Here is a 15988-nt window from a genome sequence, read left to right on the forward strand (position 1 = left end):
CTTCTTTCATCATTCTTCACCTAATTACGTTGAGACTTCCTCCTTACATATAACGCTTAGAAGGTAAATGTATCCTTGGGTATTTTCTGCGTAGCAATGCTAAGGAACACTGAGTTTACTGATGGCTGAGACACTGAGAAGGAATAGAAAATGTGATTGTTACGATGCAGGGCATCGACGATCTTTGACATGGGGTACATGTGACTGGACAGCCAGAAGCAGACCTTGGGAAAACTAACATTCCTGAAGGGATAAAAGGGGATTAGAATGGAAATGGATGCGTTCCTGGGAAGTGCCTCACTTGATAATGGCATGTGGAAATATTTTTTCGATGAGTCCGCACAGCTTTAGGTACTTCCATCTATCCTCGTTGTCATTGCAAGCCGTGGAGAGCTCCTGATGCTTATGCCGAAATATCTCCCAAGTGGCCACCACAATGTCCTCATTCGCTTCCGTCGATTGCGAATCGAAATCAATGGGACTGCCCATCTCGACCAAGTGGATTCTCGACTCCACCATGTAGTACGATGAGTAGTAGTTCTGCTGTAGCTCCTCGCGCTCGCCAATCACTGTGATTCCTGAATAGCTCAAGGTAGCCATTCGGAGCGCGGGCGTGGAGAACTCGGTGTCGTTGCAGGTATAGATCACAGTGTGGCCACGCCTGCGCAGATCGTGGATGATGTGCAGCATGTTGCGCTGCGACATAAGGTCCAGATGGGTAAAGGGATCGTCCAGCAAAATGAGTTCGGCATCGCTTATGAGGGCTATGCCGATGCTCAGTCTTTTCAGTACGCCCTGACTGCAGATGGAAAGCGAGTTGTAGCGATACTTGTACAGCCCGAAGATCTTGCACAATTCCGTGGCCTCCTTCCTAAAGGAAAACCTCTTGGAGCGTCGAATGCGCAGTACGAGGACCCACGTCTCCAATATGGTCATCGATCGCCTCACTGGAAATTCCTGGGCACTGTAACCCATCATATGGCAGGCTTCCGAGCCTTCCGACTTGAATGGCACCTTGTTGGAGGTGATTATGCGTCCCGAACTGGGAGTGTAAATTCCGAGGATCGCCTTCAACAGCACAGTTTTCCCGGTTCCGTTGGCGCCAAAAACGCTCAAGACCTGATAGCTAAAGTGATATAGACATTATTTAGTGGGCCGAATGAGGGCAAGACATTTCGAACATATCATTACCGATTGACCATGATGTCGATGTGCTTGATTGCGGCTCTCAGGCCAAAGAACACGCTCAAATGCTCCACATGCAGAGCTTTTGATTCTATGTAGTTGCGTTCGAGGGTGCTAACACGCGATTTTTCCAGGATCCAGGTGTTCTCCAGCTCGTTGGGCTCCATAATGTGCAGGATGTTCTGGTCGTATTTGCTATCCGGACTTTGGAAACACCAACATTTAGTTCGACATTCAAGATCGAGAGGCACAGCAACTCACTCACTATCCCAAAAATACTTCGCTTGTCGTGGCCTTCGCTTCACCATATGCGATTTGAGGACTAAGAAAATCGCGATCCACACCACGACAATCAGGATATACACACAGCACAGGTATCGGAAGTAGTAGAACTTCCGTGCATCGGCATCTATGGGTAATTGAAATATATTTATATTTATAAAGGAACCCTAGGTTACCAGGTGAACGAACAGTAGTTGATGCCTTACCACAACAATTGGGAATCGTGAGGCACTGGTCCGCATGAACACTAGTCTCATAAATTTGCCGATCGCTGCAGAGCCAAATCTTCTCGGAAATGCTGGCAATGCGCATGAGGTTGTGCAAGAGGGCATAGAACGGATGGAAGTCCAGCAAAAGGAAATAGGCCTTGTTGGGATCCGTAAATGGCCGCAGTTCATTCACTGCTATGTAGACCAAGATGCCCAATGAGTACACAATGAGCACCTTTAGATACACGAATGGCATATCCGAGATCGGCAAGATGGATATCAAGAAATTCAAGCTGAACACACACACAGCAATAATGAACATGACATAGACACTGTACACTGCAATATCACAGATCAAATTAGAAATAACCATGCATAACCATGCATATCGTCGCATAAAACCTACTGTGAATGTTGGCATCCATTAGCAAGTCCCAGTGAAAGAATATGACGGCTATGTTTATGGGTAGCAGGGCGAAGAGCACCATCAACAGATCGTATGTCAGGAAGGCCAGGATCAGTACGATAGTCCGCATGCCGGCAATCAGTTCCACGTAGTTGTAGCGACCGGCCTTGCTCAGGGTCATGTAGAGCAGGGGTATGCTCCAGATGAAGCAGAAGCAGAAGCTCAGGCAGCTGGCGAATATCAGGTCGTATCCATCGATATTCAGATGCAGTTGCAGCGTGTGGATGGTCGCGAAGGGCAGCACTTCCAGTTCCACCCTTATGCCCGACTCGGCACCGATGAAGGCACTGAAAATAGACGCATATGCGAATAAAAACAATATATTTGATATGATATACCGCAGAACATACACTGCCAGCGAGTTCATAGCCCGAGCCAAGCTATCTGGAGCTGTGTGCGGCCACTTCGCATTGAAGAGCACCCCGATCTGGCCATCTGAGAATATGGCCGCCTCCAGAATATCCAAGTCCGACAACAAACTGTTGTCATATTCGTAGTCATAGATATAGGTCGTCAAATCAACCGCCTTCTCCACCACTGTGACCCCCACTTTGGCATACTCCTCACTTGCCGCTAGTAGTTCCCCTTGTAGGGAACTCTTTTGCAATAGTATGATGCCATTTCTGTGATCGGACATGGGAAAGGCAATGTGTCCTGGTTGCCGGCAGTTGTACCAGAAATATGGCATACTTAGTGTCCAGGCAACCACAATCGATGGCAGCGTCAGTTTCAGAAGTGGTAGAAACCAGTTTCGGGTATCGGCGGTCAGCAGCTGCCGAATCTCCTCCAGAAAATGCAGGATCGGGGTTACAAATCTCCTCTTTGCGGTCAGCCTGCTCGCTGCAAATGTTTGGAATCTGGACTCTTCAAAGCCAAGACTCGACTTTTTCTCACGCGTGTACAAGCTGATTAAAATGTCGTCAATGCTGCACTGATGAATTTCGAAGCTGTATACGTTTAGTTCATTTTTGAATCTGGTCAGGTTGTCGATCAACTGAATAAGTTCGGTATGGTTTCTGTGCTTGACAACGAAGGATGCGGAGTCACCCAAGGTGGAGTCCATCTCAATTTCCGGTATAAAGTTCGCCAGGAACAGGTGCACCTCCTGGATATTGCAGTTCTCGTTGCCGAAAAGAATCTGTTCGAATACATAAGCGAAATATGAAACGAAATATGTCTAATCCCAGGCAGGACTTACCAAGCGATAGGCCTCGTTCAAAGTCCTGCACAGCCTCTTTTCAGTCCCAAATGCCTGGAGATTGCCCTTGGAAAGAACGAAAATCCGATCGGCGATTACGGTGGCCACTTTTTGACTATTGGAGGTGAAGAAAATGGACCGGTTCTCCTTTTGATTCAGTATGAAACTGTAGAACAAACTGGTGCGGGGCTCATCAATTCCATCGAACGGCTTGTCGAGAACGACAATCTGGGTGCCGCCAGCGAAAGCGCATAGAAACTGCACCACTCTCCTCTGTCCCATGGTCAGTTCACTAACCGGAGTGTTTTCCCAATCCTCGAACTTTAGATATCGGAGAAATGTTTTAGCCTCTCGCTGGGCCTCAATCTTCTTGAGACCCCGCAGCCTGGAGAAAAACATCAGATGGTCGAGCACTACGAACTCGGTGAACAGGGTTTTGTACGACATGGAAATTGCGCAATTTTTCAGGGCCTCTTTTCTTTGCGTGACTATGTTGTAACCGGAGAGGTAGATCTCGCCAAGCGTAGGCTTTATCAGTCCATATAAGATCTTTACGATGGTGCTCTTTCCCGATGAGTTGTGGCCCAGTAGAGCTACCACTTCACCGGAATACACGTTCAGTGTAAAGTCTTGCACCACAAACGTCGATTTGAAATACCTCTGCCATACGCCACGGAACTCGATGCAAGCCTTACGTGGAGTTTTTGATGAATTAACTTCAGGGATTTCGTGTTCCAACCTTCCCACCACCCGCCTTATAGCAGTGGACCTTTTCAGCAGTTTCTTAATACGAACTGCAAGCCAAACGTAGGCGTTATTTTCGAAAAAAAACGCGAATAGGATGCAAATTATTGTCTGTACATAGAAACAAACGATCGGTACAAAGAGTCCGAAATCAGAGCTACTGACTTTGTACAGCAAATACTTTCCTATGGTTACTTCCAGCGTGTAGTCCTCGATGTAAAAGATCTTTGCAAGACCCCGACTAAATGATACGTTGCACAGAAACACGGTGGCGAATCCGTAAAATATATCCGGTCCATCGGACAGGAGTTCCTTCTTCGGCAGAAGCGGCAGGGCCAGTAGAATCCATATAACCGGTACCATGACCATAGCCACTTTCAGTCTGCACATGGCCGATGTCATTAGTATTATCAAACTGGTCACAGAGAATCCATACGAGGTGAGGAAGAATAGCAATATGGACCAGGGGCACTTATTCATAGCTGCCGTCGCTCCATTCCATTCAATCTATAAAAGCCGAGCTGCATCTGTGTCTTCATGTTGGATTTGGGAGTACTTACCTTTAGTAAAATTGTGATGAGCACAGAAGTAATCAGGAAATGTATGAAGACACTGAAGAACCACGCTGCCATTTGCAATGTTGCGCTGGCGTTGAGCATCTCCATCACATAACGTTGTCCCAGCTCGCGCTCCTCAACGATCATCTAAAAAAGGACGATAATTGAATTTAAGATTTTTTGTACATTACATTTTCGGTTTTGGAGTTAAACGAACCGCAACTGAAGTGGCCACCGGGAACATGAAACCCAGAAGAACCAGCAGTATGACCGAAGTTCCAATTTCTTCGGAGAGCAGCACATTGGGATTCTCATTGAATCGACGCATAAGGACTTTCGGTAACTTGTCCATTTTGGAAACTGTGCTTCTCAGGAACTCCATGCTGATGTGGTACTGCAGCGGCACAAAGCCCTCCCCCATGTAGTCCGTGTAGCCATCCTCGTCGAACTCGTCGTCCTCCTGGTCATCACGATCCATCAGGGTGCTGGTTTCCTTCCAGCTGTCGCCGATCCAGTTCTTCTCGTAGTTGCGCAGCTCTGACGGCAGAATTATCGCAAAGTGCAGCACGGTAGGCAGGCCATTCAGTGACCCATCCACATTCCGGAAGCAGACACTTGCCAAATAATGTTCGGCGGCGGCGTGGGTGCGCATGTCATTGCAGTTCCCAAAGTCAGCAATCTTATCTTTGGGTATGGAAAGTCTTCCTAAGGCGTCGCTCATCAGTTTCCGCAACGCAGCACTTGAGTTGGGTGCGAATGCCACTTGAATGTCCGGTATGAATACGTTTGTTGTGAAACTGAAAGTAGCGGAAATAAAGTGAAATGAATTGAAAGTTATGAGTGGTATTGTAATTACAGTGTTCTACTTACTTTCGCTGCTTATTTGCCATTTTAACGCGTCTCTCGCCGATTTTGTCTATGAGTGAGCTCCAACTGAACTCCAAAATTTCCGCTTGTGCTCGTATCGAGTAGTCTCTCATATTTAAATCACTTGAGGAGCGAGTGAATAGCAGAAATAAGGACGACATCACAGGCAAAACAATCGACAGAAATAAAACTAGCTTGTTTTCTTTTTGTTTTTGAAAGTTCTTCCAAACCAGCAACCAAAATACATCGCAAATTTGGCAAGGCATTTGCATACACTTTACATTTACATTTATTTAAAATAAAAAACTAATGCCACAAACTTTTCGAGTTACATCTAAAATATGACAGCTAAGGCAGTTCGGAGTTTTCTGCGCGATTTTCCTATTACTAAACACTAGACAACACAACAAATGTCCAACTTACTCTGAAAGGATACATCACAAACTTATCGCCCACTCATAATCTGCAATCCACATCCGTAGAAATACATTCGCTGATGAGCATCCATGAGCATTCCTTTCACGTCGGCTATGCACGTATATCCAACTCGACTATACTTATGGGTTTTGAGATCTATTCTATAGATCTGCCTATCGATGCTGCAGGAATAGGCCAACATTTCGGCTGCTTCGGTACTTTTGGGGGGACAATATATTGCTAGGGCATTTACTTGGGCATTGTGAAGTCCCAGGTACTCGGTTTTATGTTCGACATTATTGTTATCTAGGTTGAGTACTGTATACTTAATGTTCTCATCATCCCCGCCGGATAGAATGTGCAAAAGGTGCTTATCCACGTGTATATCTATGGTATTTATACCAGTGACGTGCAGTTGAAGCTGGACGTAGGTGGTTCCTAGGGTGCGATCAAAAACGTAGACTTCGCCATTTGTGGTTGATACCAAGAGCATTCCTTTGTTCTCAATCCACTGAATGCCAAGTGGACATCTTTGTACATCTACAAAATGTCTTAGGTGCAGTTGGGAGGGGTTTCCAAGTTCCCAGACATAGTGACTTATATTTCCATCGCCGCCTGCCACATATACTGAAAAGTGATCCTCACCCGAATGCTGGACAACATCGATGGCCATTAATCGCGCTTCAATAGTACTCGTTGTAGATGATGCTGCATTGTGCAGTGTGTGGGTGGATAGTTCACTTATCCAGCATTTATTGCACGCATCTATGCTGAGTTGGCTAATGCACAATTGCGATCGTCCGCCGACGGAGAAGACAAGCCAAGTACTTGAGTCGTTATCCGATTTGTATGGAAGCGCCTGCAAACTGCGCACTGTTGAGATGTGGGAGTGCAATTCCGCACGTTGAGACAATGAGTCCTTGGTCACTTGGGTGACTTTTATGATGTTATCATCGCCAGCGGAAAGGATAAAGGGATCTGAATGATTCCTCGCCGTAATGAGTCGAAGAGTATTGCAATTTCGTACGTGCCAGGTGTTGGGCTGTATGTCCTTAATCTGATTATCAACTGCATTGTAGAGCGAATTGCTATAGAAGAACACACGCTTCTGCTTGACATACGCTATGGAAAGTAGACTATCACCATCACTCAGTCGAAAGTCCCAGCAGCGATGACCTCCGCCGCAGGCCAATTGCAAAAGTACATCATTTCGACGGGACCAGGCAACAATGTGATTGTCATTGAACCCCAAAATCAAGTCCTTCGAGGGAGCTGCTTCGACCCAAGCCAACGGAACGCCCTCTCGTTGGCTAACACGTAGTGTTGAGTCTGCGAATCTTACGTTTAGATATTTTAAAAATGCCTCATGACCACCACTCATCACATGGGCATTGTCCCCATTAACACTGAGCAATTTAAAGAAGTTCGAGCCCATTTTACCGTGTAAGTACCGAATTGTATCCTTCAATAGGAAGTCATCTTTGGCACTGCTACGGCAGTAGAGCATGACATGGCCCTCGCGGTTGCCCAACAATAGATATTGCTCTGAAATGAGCAGGGCCGCTGTTATCCACGGCTCGCGGTTATTGAATAGAGCGATGTGCGACTCGATGTGCAGCTGGTGGGTTTGCAATAGCAGGCAGTAGCCCAAGTTATCAGACACTAGATAGCGATCTCGGCTTAGGAATTGAAACGAGCGTATAGTGCCTTTCATCCTTATGCCATCGAACAGTTGGTCAAAATCATTTGTATCTGTGTTATACTTGTGCAGTGTTATGCGCCGATGTCCACAGGTGGCTATCACGTTCTCAAAGACTTCTAAAACTGTGCGTTTGTATGACGGAAAGTCATTCACCATGAGCCACTTGTTCTCATGAGAAGGATCTGAGGATATTCGGGTGTAATACAAGCGATTTGAGCTACTCAAACCCACAATTATCTCATTATTGACAAACTTTAGGTTTCTCACAAACTCGTTTGCATCGCCCAAACTACTCAGCATGGTGGGTTCGATTTTGGGTCGATTAAGGACTCCTTTTAGATTTTGCCCGACCAAATTACCCGTCGAGCTGGTGCTGTAGAGGATTTCTGCATCCTGGCTGAAGCCTAGCCGCCAAATAGGCGCTCCGAATTGCTGACGACGTTTTAATACCAATTCGCCAGAAGAACTCCAGATGCAGACGTAGGAATCCTCACTGCCGCTGGCCACAAATGTACGACCACCTGCAATTGTAAGTATGGTTATACAAAATTACTAAATGCAGGTGTATTTATAGCAGATCTTACCAATTTTAAGTATGACAACGCACATAACACGCGAACTGTGTCCGTAACAACTAAACATGGGCTTGATTTCAGCTGTTGTCCAGTCTCCAGATTTTTGTATATTCCAAAACTTGACCGAACGATCATCCGATGTGGTTACCAATAATTGCGCCTCCAAGTCAAACTCAATTGAGTGGATCACTCCATTGTGCGCTTCAAGCCGCAAGACCAATGGATATGTTTTCATTACAGATTTTGGATCGGATTCTGTGGGAAACTGCGTTTGCCACACCAAAAGTTCTCCAAAGGCATTGCCGCTTATGATGGCCAGTTTATCATAGGAAGTCCCATGTAGCTTAGTGTAATACAGTATGGAACTGTCGGTGCACCGAGCCAGCTCCAAAACAGTGCAATCTGCATTCAAAGTTGGATCATATTCCAGGTAAAGGAGAGCACTATGCGACGTGTGAAGAACGAATCGTTTGCGATCCTCCGATTCGTTATCATCATCCAAAAACAGGGCGGCATTAATCCAATCTCTGGTTTCGCCATCGTAAATGAGCTGAAAGTGATCCTTTCCGGAACTGGAGGTACACTTAATCAGGGAATATTCGTTCTCGCTATATAGCAATAATAATCTTTGCGATTTACTCGAAGAACTCCACGCAAATCCGCGAACTTTTCCCTCGCGCAGGTGAACCGGCAATTCGACTTTGGCTTTTGAGCTGTATAACACCGCCTGATCGCCATGGCCTGTGTATATGATGTTCATTAGGATTCATAGTATGCATTAGGCTTTATACGTACCAACCAGTATCCCGTTTGGGGATATTTCCAAGCCGAATGCGTCAGATATCAAAACCATAATTTAATAACAACACGTTGTTTTGATAAACACACACGTTCAGTGTGACCATGTCTAGACAGTTTGAACCGGACGGTGGCAGAGGCAACTGTGGAACGGTGGAATGTGAACAGCGCGGTTAATTCAAATTCGAGATTCTACTAATAGTATTAATTTCGTTATTCGCATCAAAAATTTCGTTGTTTATTTAATAAAATATAAGAAAAACTGTTCTTCTTTTATTGGCCTACGCAACGTCAATAGATTTTCGCAGTTCAAAAAATATAAGCGTAAATTTCTTTAACATAACTAGACAGAATAAATATTTAATATTTTATTACAAATGTAATTAAAAAACTAGACAATATTTTAATTACAAAAGGTTCCTTTACGAGTAGATATCAGTGTTGCGTCAAGAAGACCCGCTTCTCATGAGGCTTTGTTTGGCACCAGATTCAGGGAACTGCATATGGTGGGTTCAATGGGTGGAACCTGCTTGTCCTCGTGGTGTTGCAGCAACTTGAAGATGCCAGTACCAATGCCTGCTGGCATTCCCAGGATAATGCGTTCCGAAACCCCATTGATGGCATCCGTCTGGCCGTAGTAAGCCGCATCGAACAAGTGATCGGCCGTCTTCTCAAACTGAAAAAACAACCACAAAGTAAGTACATTAGCATACATATGACATGACATATTTAAAAGTTCCCTTACCGATGCCAAATTAAATACACTTTCGCGCATTTTGGCCAAGCCGTGTCGAGTGATACCCAACACTTCACCACGTGCCGTCATTTGGCTGGCCAGCAGCATGATGTGGCGCCAATCGACACTCATACCGTGTCCCTCCATCACCTCTGTGATCTCGCTCATAATGATGGTTCGGGCAGCTTCAATGCCCAGCGTCTGATATATTTCGCAAATATTGTTACTCCTAGTGCGTTTGCCCACCACACCATACGTGGCGATGACATCGCGCAGTCCATAACCCTCGATGCACAGCTTATATGTGGGAGGCTGCCGCGCATCATCGACAGCAATGACTGCACGATTAATGTTCGGCAGGCCCGCCACAACGACGTTCTGCAGACTGAGGGCCAAGCGCGCCAGCTCTGCATTTATGGTCGACGTCCGAGTGGCTTCCACCCGAACCACGATGCGCGAATGGCTGGCCACAGCCTCCACTTGCGTCGGCTTGACGCGCATGCGCGACTTTAGTATGCTGAAAACAATTGTGTCCAGGTCTATGTGAAGGCCGAGAAGTTTGATTCTGGCCATATCGATTCCGATCGCCAGGTAGCAGCTGTATGGCCCGCATACGACTTCGACATATGAAGACAACTCAGCCAATGTGGTTTTCTCAATGCGCGCTTTGACTTGCCGTGCAAATTCCATGCTGTGGCAATTCTCCAATTCGGCAGTTATGATTGGCGTCGATATGGTCTTAGTCGCATTTATAATCTCCACAATACGGGGTACACCCTGGGTGATGTTCATCGATGCGACACCAGCAAAATGGAACGTCTTCAGGGTCATCTGGGTGCCCGGCTCCCCAATACTCTGCGCAGCAATAGCTCCTACCGCTGTGCCAGGCTCGGTGACAGCTCGATTGTATCGATCATTTATCCGGCGTACAAACTGCAGCAGCTGCTCGGCGGTGAGGCACTCAATCTGGTGGCATAGGTTGATATACTTCTCGTAGCGTTTCTGCAATTGCCCAATGCGCTTGGACACTGTGTTGATGTGGTTCCTGCAATGCGAAGTGAAATGTATAGAGCAACACTTTGAGTAAATGGTTGATGGAATGGCGAACTCACCGAACATCTAATTTGAAATCATCGCGGGCTTCTGAAAACTCAGGAGTCTTCAAAAGCGTTTCCAACGCCTCTGACAATTCCTCTGCAAGAAGTGGACGATCCTTGCCCTGCGGATGCTGAGCACGCAGATTGTCATATTGATGAACCAGATCAACTGGCTTGTTTCGCGTCTCCATGGACACGGGATCCAAGCCATCGCCACCGTATATGGTATCTACCATTTCGTTGACAGCATTACGCACTGTACCGTCGTAATGGACCACCAAGTCCTCGAGACACTTGACCAAACGTCGCTGCAGATATCCAGTCTCTGCGGTCTTTACAGCTGTATCCACCAAGCCTTCACGACCAGCCATTGTGTGGAAGAAGAACTCCGTTGGTGTCAAACCGGAGTAGAAACTATTCTGCACAAAACCTCTGGCCGCAGGAATCGCAGCTGCAAGAGGAAATTGTCTGTTTTAAATCACATATGTATGATATATTTGGCTGGACTTACAGTGCCGCTCGAAGTGGGGCAATGCACGGTTCTCAAATCCATTGGGCACCCGTTTGCCACTAATGGCTTGCTGTCCCACGCATGCGATCATCTGGGATATGTTGATGTTGGAGCCCTTCGAGCCGCTGAGCGCCATTATCAATGCGCTGTTCGTGGGATGGAGCTCGGCAAAACATGTCTTGGCTGCCTGTTCTCGGATGGCCGATAGCTCCCGCAGCATGACGGACTCCAGAGTCTCCTCGGGCGTGCAACCAGGCTGGCACTGCAAGGTTCCCGCCTTGAGCATGTCAATATACTCATTACACTTTGCGTAGCCATTGTTCAATAGCAATTCCTTGTGCTGCAGAAGTTTCTTGCTCGGCGTGACGTCGCTGATTCCAAATGAGAAGCCGCGATTCTGCAGGAAGTAGGACGCGATCTGGAGAGGAGGTTTCTATTAGTACACTATAGCCAAGTTAACTATATTCCAACTTTGAACTGCTTAGTCGATTTCCAATGAAATTATAATGTATATAATATAGTCTCCGAATTAATACGCGTGCATATTATCTATAATCTTTGGGTAATCAATATCTGTCGAAGGCGAGCGAAATGCTTTTGACGAACTGTATAGACTCATGAAGCTACAGCAAAAGTTAATAAATGATTTCCCTTCAGATAAGACAACTGTCTATAGAAGTCAACGTTGAATATATTATTGAGTAGCCTGATATTATAATACCCTTGAAAAGGGTACTCCTCAATGGTCGAATATGCGGCCAAACAACGCAATACTTCCAAAATACTTGGCAGACAGTAAATGTTCCCAGGAACAATAATCACAAATTACTTTTAAACTTGTCCATGTTCGTGGAAGTAATTAAAAATCGGCATTAATAACAATGGAATTAGCGAGATACCATTCCCTACGGTTAGAGCACGACCTACGTGGAATTTACTAAGTTAAGTTAGCACTTAATCTTATCAGAAAGTCACAATGTTAAAAAAATTCGTGCAAAATACAGAGATAAAAGATAACTCGATCGAGTCCCTTGACTCATTTAATTGAGAAGTGTGAAATTAAAGTCGACTTCCGACGGAGCACAGAACAGGCAAGACATGGCGCTGAGTACCGAGAAATCCTTGACGCTAGTTCTACTAGCTGCTATCTCCGTTTGTGGCCAGCCATTTGAGCCACACGGCACATCCCCGATGAAAATAGTAAGTGGTGCGCTGGTCACTGGTAGTATATGGGTTCTTAAACTTCCATTGCTTTGTTTCAACAGCAAGGCCGCATAGTATCAGGAAGCGATGCGGAATTGGGTCAATTTCCCTGGCAAGTCATCTTGAAGAGAGATGCCTGGGATGATCTACGCTGCGGTGGCTCCATCATATCGGCCTCCTGGGTGCTCACGGCGGCCCATTGCACATATGGCTTCGACTCCATCTTCATTATGTTCGGTAGTGTGCAGCTGTTCAACGAAAATGCCCTGAACATGACGTCCACAAATATTATTGTCCATCCGGGCTACAATGACAAATTGAATAACGATATCTCGCTTATTGAACTGCCAGTACCACTGGCATTCTCAGACATCATCAAGCCCATACAACTGGTGAGCGAGTCCGAGGAATCGATCGATTTTGTGGGCAGAGTGGCCACCGTGGCAGGATTCGGTTTTACGCAAGATGAATACCTGGACTACTCGGAAACACTGCTGTATGCCCAAGTGGAGATCATTGACAATGAGGAGTGCGAGTCCGTCTTTGGCAACCTCGTCATACTGGACTCGACAATGTGTGCCAAAGGAAACAAGGGAAGCGACATGTCCATTTGCACCGGCGACTCTGGCGGTCCTCTCATTATATACAACAAAAACACCCAACAATGGGAACAAATTGGCATCAACTCATTCGTCGCTGAGGATCAATGCACCGCCCGCTTTCCATCTGCATATGCCCGGCTTACGTCCTATCTGAGCTTCATTTCACAGATCACAGGCATTGCCGTATGAAAGCAGCACTGACTTCAATAAAAGCATTTACACCATGGCACATAGATATCTATGACAATTAGATGATGCAAAAATTTGATTAGGAAGTTTGAAGTAGAGTGCACATGATTCAGAATTCAAGAAATCGTTTAGATAATCGGATTATAAAGAATCCTCTATATGTAGAAGGAAAGAAAAGTGTCCTACGAACCCTCGCCAATCTCCACATGGCCTTGGTGGCATGTAATTCGCCAAAGTCTCTTAGCAGCAAGTAAAAGATGCACTGCTTGGTGCCAGAACCCATGGTGGCCTTATCCATGACGCCGCACATCAGCTCCGAATTACGTATATGAATCCCTGGCAATAGAGCATATAACATTTAGGATGTAACTTGTAAGTTAGTAATCACTAATCACTACTCACAGGAGTCATTGCTGCACAGATCCATGTTTCGCGTGTAGTTGCGACCCTTGTTGACCATATTGAGGCGCACATGGGAGTCGTCATTGGGACGCATTAGCAGGCTGAACATTTGTTTGCCCGTCCACAGACGTCGCGGCTTGAGAAGAGCGGGTGGTGGTAGCTTTATGTGCATCGTCGAGTCTTCGTTGGACAAAAAGCAGGCGGCCAACTGCATGGCCTCCTCTTTGGTCAGAAAGACCTCCTTTTGCGTGAGCAAGTAGCCACCGGTAATAAAGTCCTGTGTTGCGGCAATCAGAATCTCACCATTCTTCGGCGTCACCAGGTTCGACTGGTTGCCCATCAGAATGAGTGCTTCGGCTCTGGCTTCCTCCGTTTGTGGCAAGTGTAGATTCATTTCATCGCCGTCAAAATCGGCGTTATATGGCGTACAGGCGCATTCATTAAAGCGGAATGTTCTTTGTGGCTGCACTTTGGCGCGATGGCACATAATGGACATCTTGTGCAGTGAGGGCTGGCGGTTAAAGAGCACGATATCTCCGTCGCGCAGATGACGTTCCACGATGTCGCCGCACTTCAGCTCCTGCGCCACCTTCTCCCGATTGCCATAGGCAAGATACTTCTTAAAGCTCGATCCTCGCTGCTGTACATAATTGGCGCCCGGGTGCATACTTGGCCCATTGCGCACCAGTTCCCTCATGTGACGCATATTGGCTGGATTAACGCGTTCGGGGTATGTGAGAATCTTGGCCACACGGACAGGTACGCCAACCTGATTGATCATCAAGTTGGGATCTGGTGAAATCACAGTGCGTCCGCTGAAATCCACTCTCTTTCCCGATAGATTACAACGAAAGCGTCCCTGTTTTCCCTTCAATCGCTGTACAATTCCGCGCGTTGTTTTCTTTGGAGCCATATTAATGGGGATTCCGCTGATCTCACTATGAAAGTATAGAGCGACATGAAGTTGCAGAAAGTCCCAATCCTCGTGTATAAGCTCAATCTTTCCTCCGGTGGCCATGTGACGCTGAATTACATCATTGATGAGGAGGATTTCACTCTGTTTCATGGTTAGATCGTCCTCCGTGGTGCCGGCCTTTACTTCGGACAAAACCGAGGGACGGATGCATGCGGGCGGCACAAAGACTCGGGTGACAATCAAATGTTTTGGATGCGCATCGTGGGAGCACATACCCAGCAGGGCCACGTCTCTCTGGGGTATCTGTTCGAAGAGGTCGAGCACCATGAGCGGTGTCAGCTCCTCAGCGGTGCTGTAGTTGCCCAGCGTTGAGTTCAAGTCACGATTTGCCTCCGTGGAGCGCAGCAACTCGTTTATGTGGTTCGTGAACAGCGAGTCCACTTTGCGTCCCTTGTAGGGATCATGGAGAATTTTTAGGAGACCCGGTCCCTTCTTAACGCCACCATTTGGCGACCCACAATGCGGGCATTTGGTAACCTTCTTGGCCTTGGCCAACATCTGCACATGCAGCGCCTTCTTACCCAAATACGAGAAGTTTGGGTTATGCAGCTTCTTCTCGTACAACTGCCTGTCCTCCGGCTTGAGCATAACATGGGCACATGTCTTGCAGATCATCTGCAGGATATTGATGGTGGAACGAAAGTGCCCGATGTGAAATACCGGCAGCGCCAGATCCAAGTAGCCAAAGTGGCCGATGCACTCGTTCAAACCCTGTCCACAGGTCTCGCACGTGGCATCCTTCGTACTAATGCCCATGCGGCGGTCCAGAACGCCATAGGGAACCGGCTGCCGCTGGGCCTGGTACAGATTCTTCGAGATAATGCGTACCAGGGCCTCCTGCTGGATTTCATCTGCGCCGCTGATTCCGAATTGCACGTGTGAACTGAAGGCATTTTGGTTAATTTCTGTTATTTAAATTTGCTGAAGCCACAACTCACATCTTTTTGTTTAGCGCGGATGCGCGAAACTGTTCCTTTGGCATGGTTCCAGTTGGATAAATGTGCTCTTATTATATTTAATACAGTTGTTTACAAATAAATATATAGACCGGCACTATTTTTTAGAAGTTAAATTTAGTGTGACCGCTTCGCGGCCGCACACCTGATTGAAACATCGCGGATATATCGATATACGATGTAAGCAGTGTGCCCGCCCACGTGCGCGGCGGAACAATGGAAGTGAAACCAGTTTACGCCAATAGGAAAAATAGCCCGACATTCAAAAGAAGCTTCCAAAGAAGATTCCAACTTAATATAAGACAAATTAAAAACT

General features: G+C 46.5%; 4 protein-coding genes across 5 annotated transcripts; 1 reads left to right on the forward strand and 3 right to left on the reverse strand.

Moving 5' to 3' along the window:
• Positions 1–42: 42 nt before the first annotated feature.
• On the reverse strand, positions 43–5963 carry LOC6550677 (ATP-binding cassette sub-family A member 3). Of its 2 annotated transcripts, XM_026982057.1 has the most exons (12): positions 5932–5963; positions 5512–5631; positions 4859–5438; positions 4645–4788; positions 3341–4591; positions 2493–3280; positions 2083–2429; positions 1674–2015; positions 1447–1594; positions 1192–1389; positions 302–1126; positions 43–243 (listed from the first exon to the last, which is right to left on the reverse strand). In XM_026982057.1, exons 2-12 carry the CDS (start codon positions 5619–5621, stop codon positions 57–59), a joined length of 4920 nt encoding a protein of 1639 aa, XP_026837858.1. In that variant the 5' UTR covers positions 5622–5631; positions 5932–5963; the 3' UTR covers positions 43–56. The 2 variants fall into 2 exon arrangements, with proteins under 2 accessions (XP_026837858.1, XP_001978035.3); XM_001977999.3 differs by lacking the exon at positions 5932–5963 and having other exon boundaries at positions 5512–5790.
• Positions 5784–9109, reverse strand: LOC6550678 (WD repeat-containing protein 6). Its single transcript, XM_001978000.3, has 3 exons — positions 8998–9109; positions 8212–8943; positions 5784–8148 (listed from the first exon to the last, which is right to left on the reverse strand). Exons 1-3 carry the CDS (start codon positions 9053–9055, stop codon positions 5954–5956), a joined length of 2985 nt encoding a protein of 994 aa, XP_001978036.2. The 5' UTR covers positions 9056–9109; the 3' UTR covers positions 5784–5953.
• A 293-nt stretch (positions 9110–9402) lies between these two features.
• On the reverse strand, positions 9403–15833 carry LOC6550647 (DNA-directed RNA polymerase III subunit RPC1). Its single transcript, XM_001978001.3, has 7 exons — positions 15655–15833; positions 13741–15599; positions 13529–13674; positions 11345–11762; positions 10849–11284; positions 9746–10781; positions 9403–9676 (listed from the first exon to the last, which is right to left on the reverse strand). The coding sequence occupies exons 1-7, from the start codon at positions 15696–15698 to the stop codon at positions 9464–9466; spliced, it is 4152 nt and encodes a 1383-aa protein (XP_001978037.1). The 5' UTR covers positions 15699–15833; the 3' UTR covers positions 9403–9463.
• Positions 12315–13447, forward strand: LOC113564521 (brachyurin). The gene is made up of 2 exons (XM_026982125.1): positions 12315–12544; positions 12610–13447. Exons 1-2 carry the CDS (start codon positions 12443–12445, stop codon positions 13336–13338), a joined length of 831 nt encoding a protein of 276 aa, XP_026837926.1. The 5' UTR covers positions 12315–12442; the 3' UTR covers positions 13339–13447.
• Positions 15834–15988: the final 155 nt, after the last annotated feature.

Source organism: Drosophila erecta, unplaced genomic scaffold (assembly GCF_003286155.1).
Source record: "Drosophila erecta strain 14021-0224.00,06,07 unplaced genomic scaffold, DereRS2 tig00000126-arrow-pilon, whole genome shotgun sequence".
NCBI lineage: Eukaryota > Metazoa > Arthropoda > Insecta > Diptera > Drosophilidae > Drosophila > Drosophila erecta.

Excerpts from the sequence above, each read along its gene's own strand:
- LOC6550677 (XM_001977999.3), bottom strand. The coding sequence starts at position 5,780 with ATGCAAATGCCTTGCCAAATTTGCGATGTATTTTGGTTGCTGGTTTGG. Across the intron at positions 4,592-4,644 it reads TCATCACAATTTTACTAAAG|ATTGAATGGAATGGAGCGAC; the intron begins GTAAGTACTCCC and ends CGGCTTTTATAG. Across the intron at positions 1,595-1,673 it reads CACGATTCCCAATTGTTGTG|ATGCCGATGCACGGAAGTTC; the intron begins GTAAGGCATCAA and ends AATTACCCATAG.
- LOC113564521 (XM_026982125.1), top strand. The coding sequence starts at position 12,443 with ATGGCGCTGAGTACCGAGAAATCCTTGACGCTAGTTCTACTAGCTGCT. Across the intron at positions 12,545-12,609 it reads GCACATCCCCGATGAAAATA|CAAGGCCGCATAGTATCAGG; the intron begins GTAAGTGGTGCG and ends TTGTTTCAACAG.
- LOC6550678 (XM_001978000.3), bottom strand. The coding sequence starts at position 9,055 with ATGGTTTTGATATCTGACGCATTCGGCTTGGAAATATCCCCAAACGGG. Across the intron at positions 8,944-8,997 it reads CCCAAACGGGATACTGGTTG|GCCATGGCGATCAGGCGGTG; the intron begins GTACGTATAAAG and ends TCATATACACAG. Across the intron at positions 8,149-8,211 it reads CGTTGTCATACTTAAAATTG|GTGGTCGTACATTTGTGGCC; the intron begins GTAAGATCTGCT and ends TTACAATTGCAG.
- LOC6550647 (XM_001978001.3), bottom strand. The coding sequence starts at position 15,698 with ATGCCAAAGGAACAGTTTCGCGCATCCGCGCTAAACAAAAAGAT. Across the intron at positions 15,600-15,654 it reads TCCGCGCTAAACAAAAAGAT|TTCACACGTGCAATTCGGAA; the intron begins GTGAGTTGTGGC and ends AAATGCCTTCAG. Across the intron at positions 13,675-13,740 it reads TCTGTGCAGCAATGACTCCT|GGATTCATATACGTAATTCG; the intron begins GTGAGTAGTGAT and ends CTCTATTGCCAG.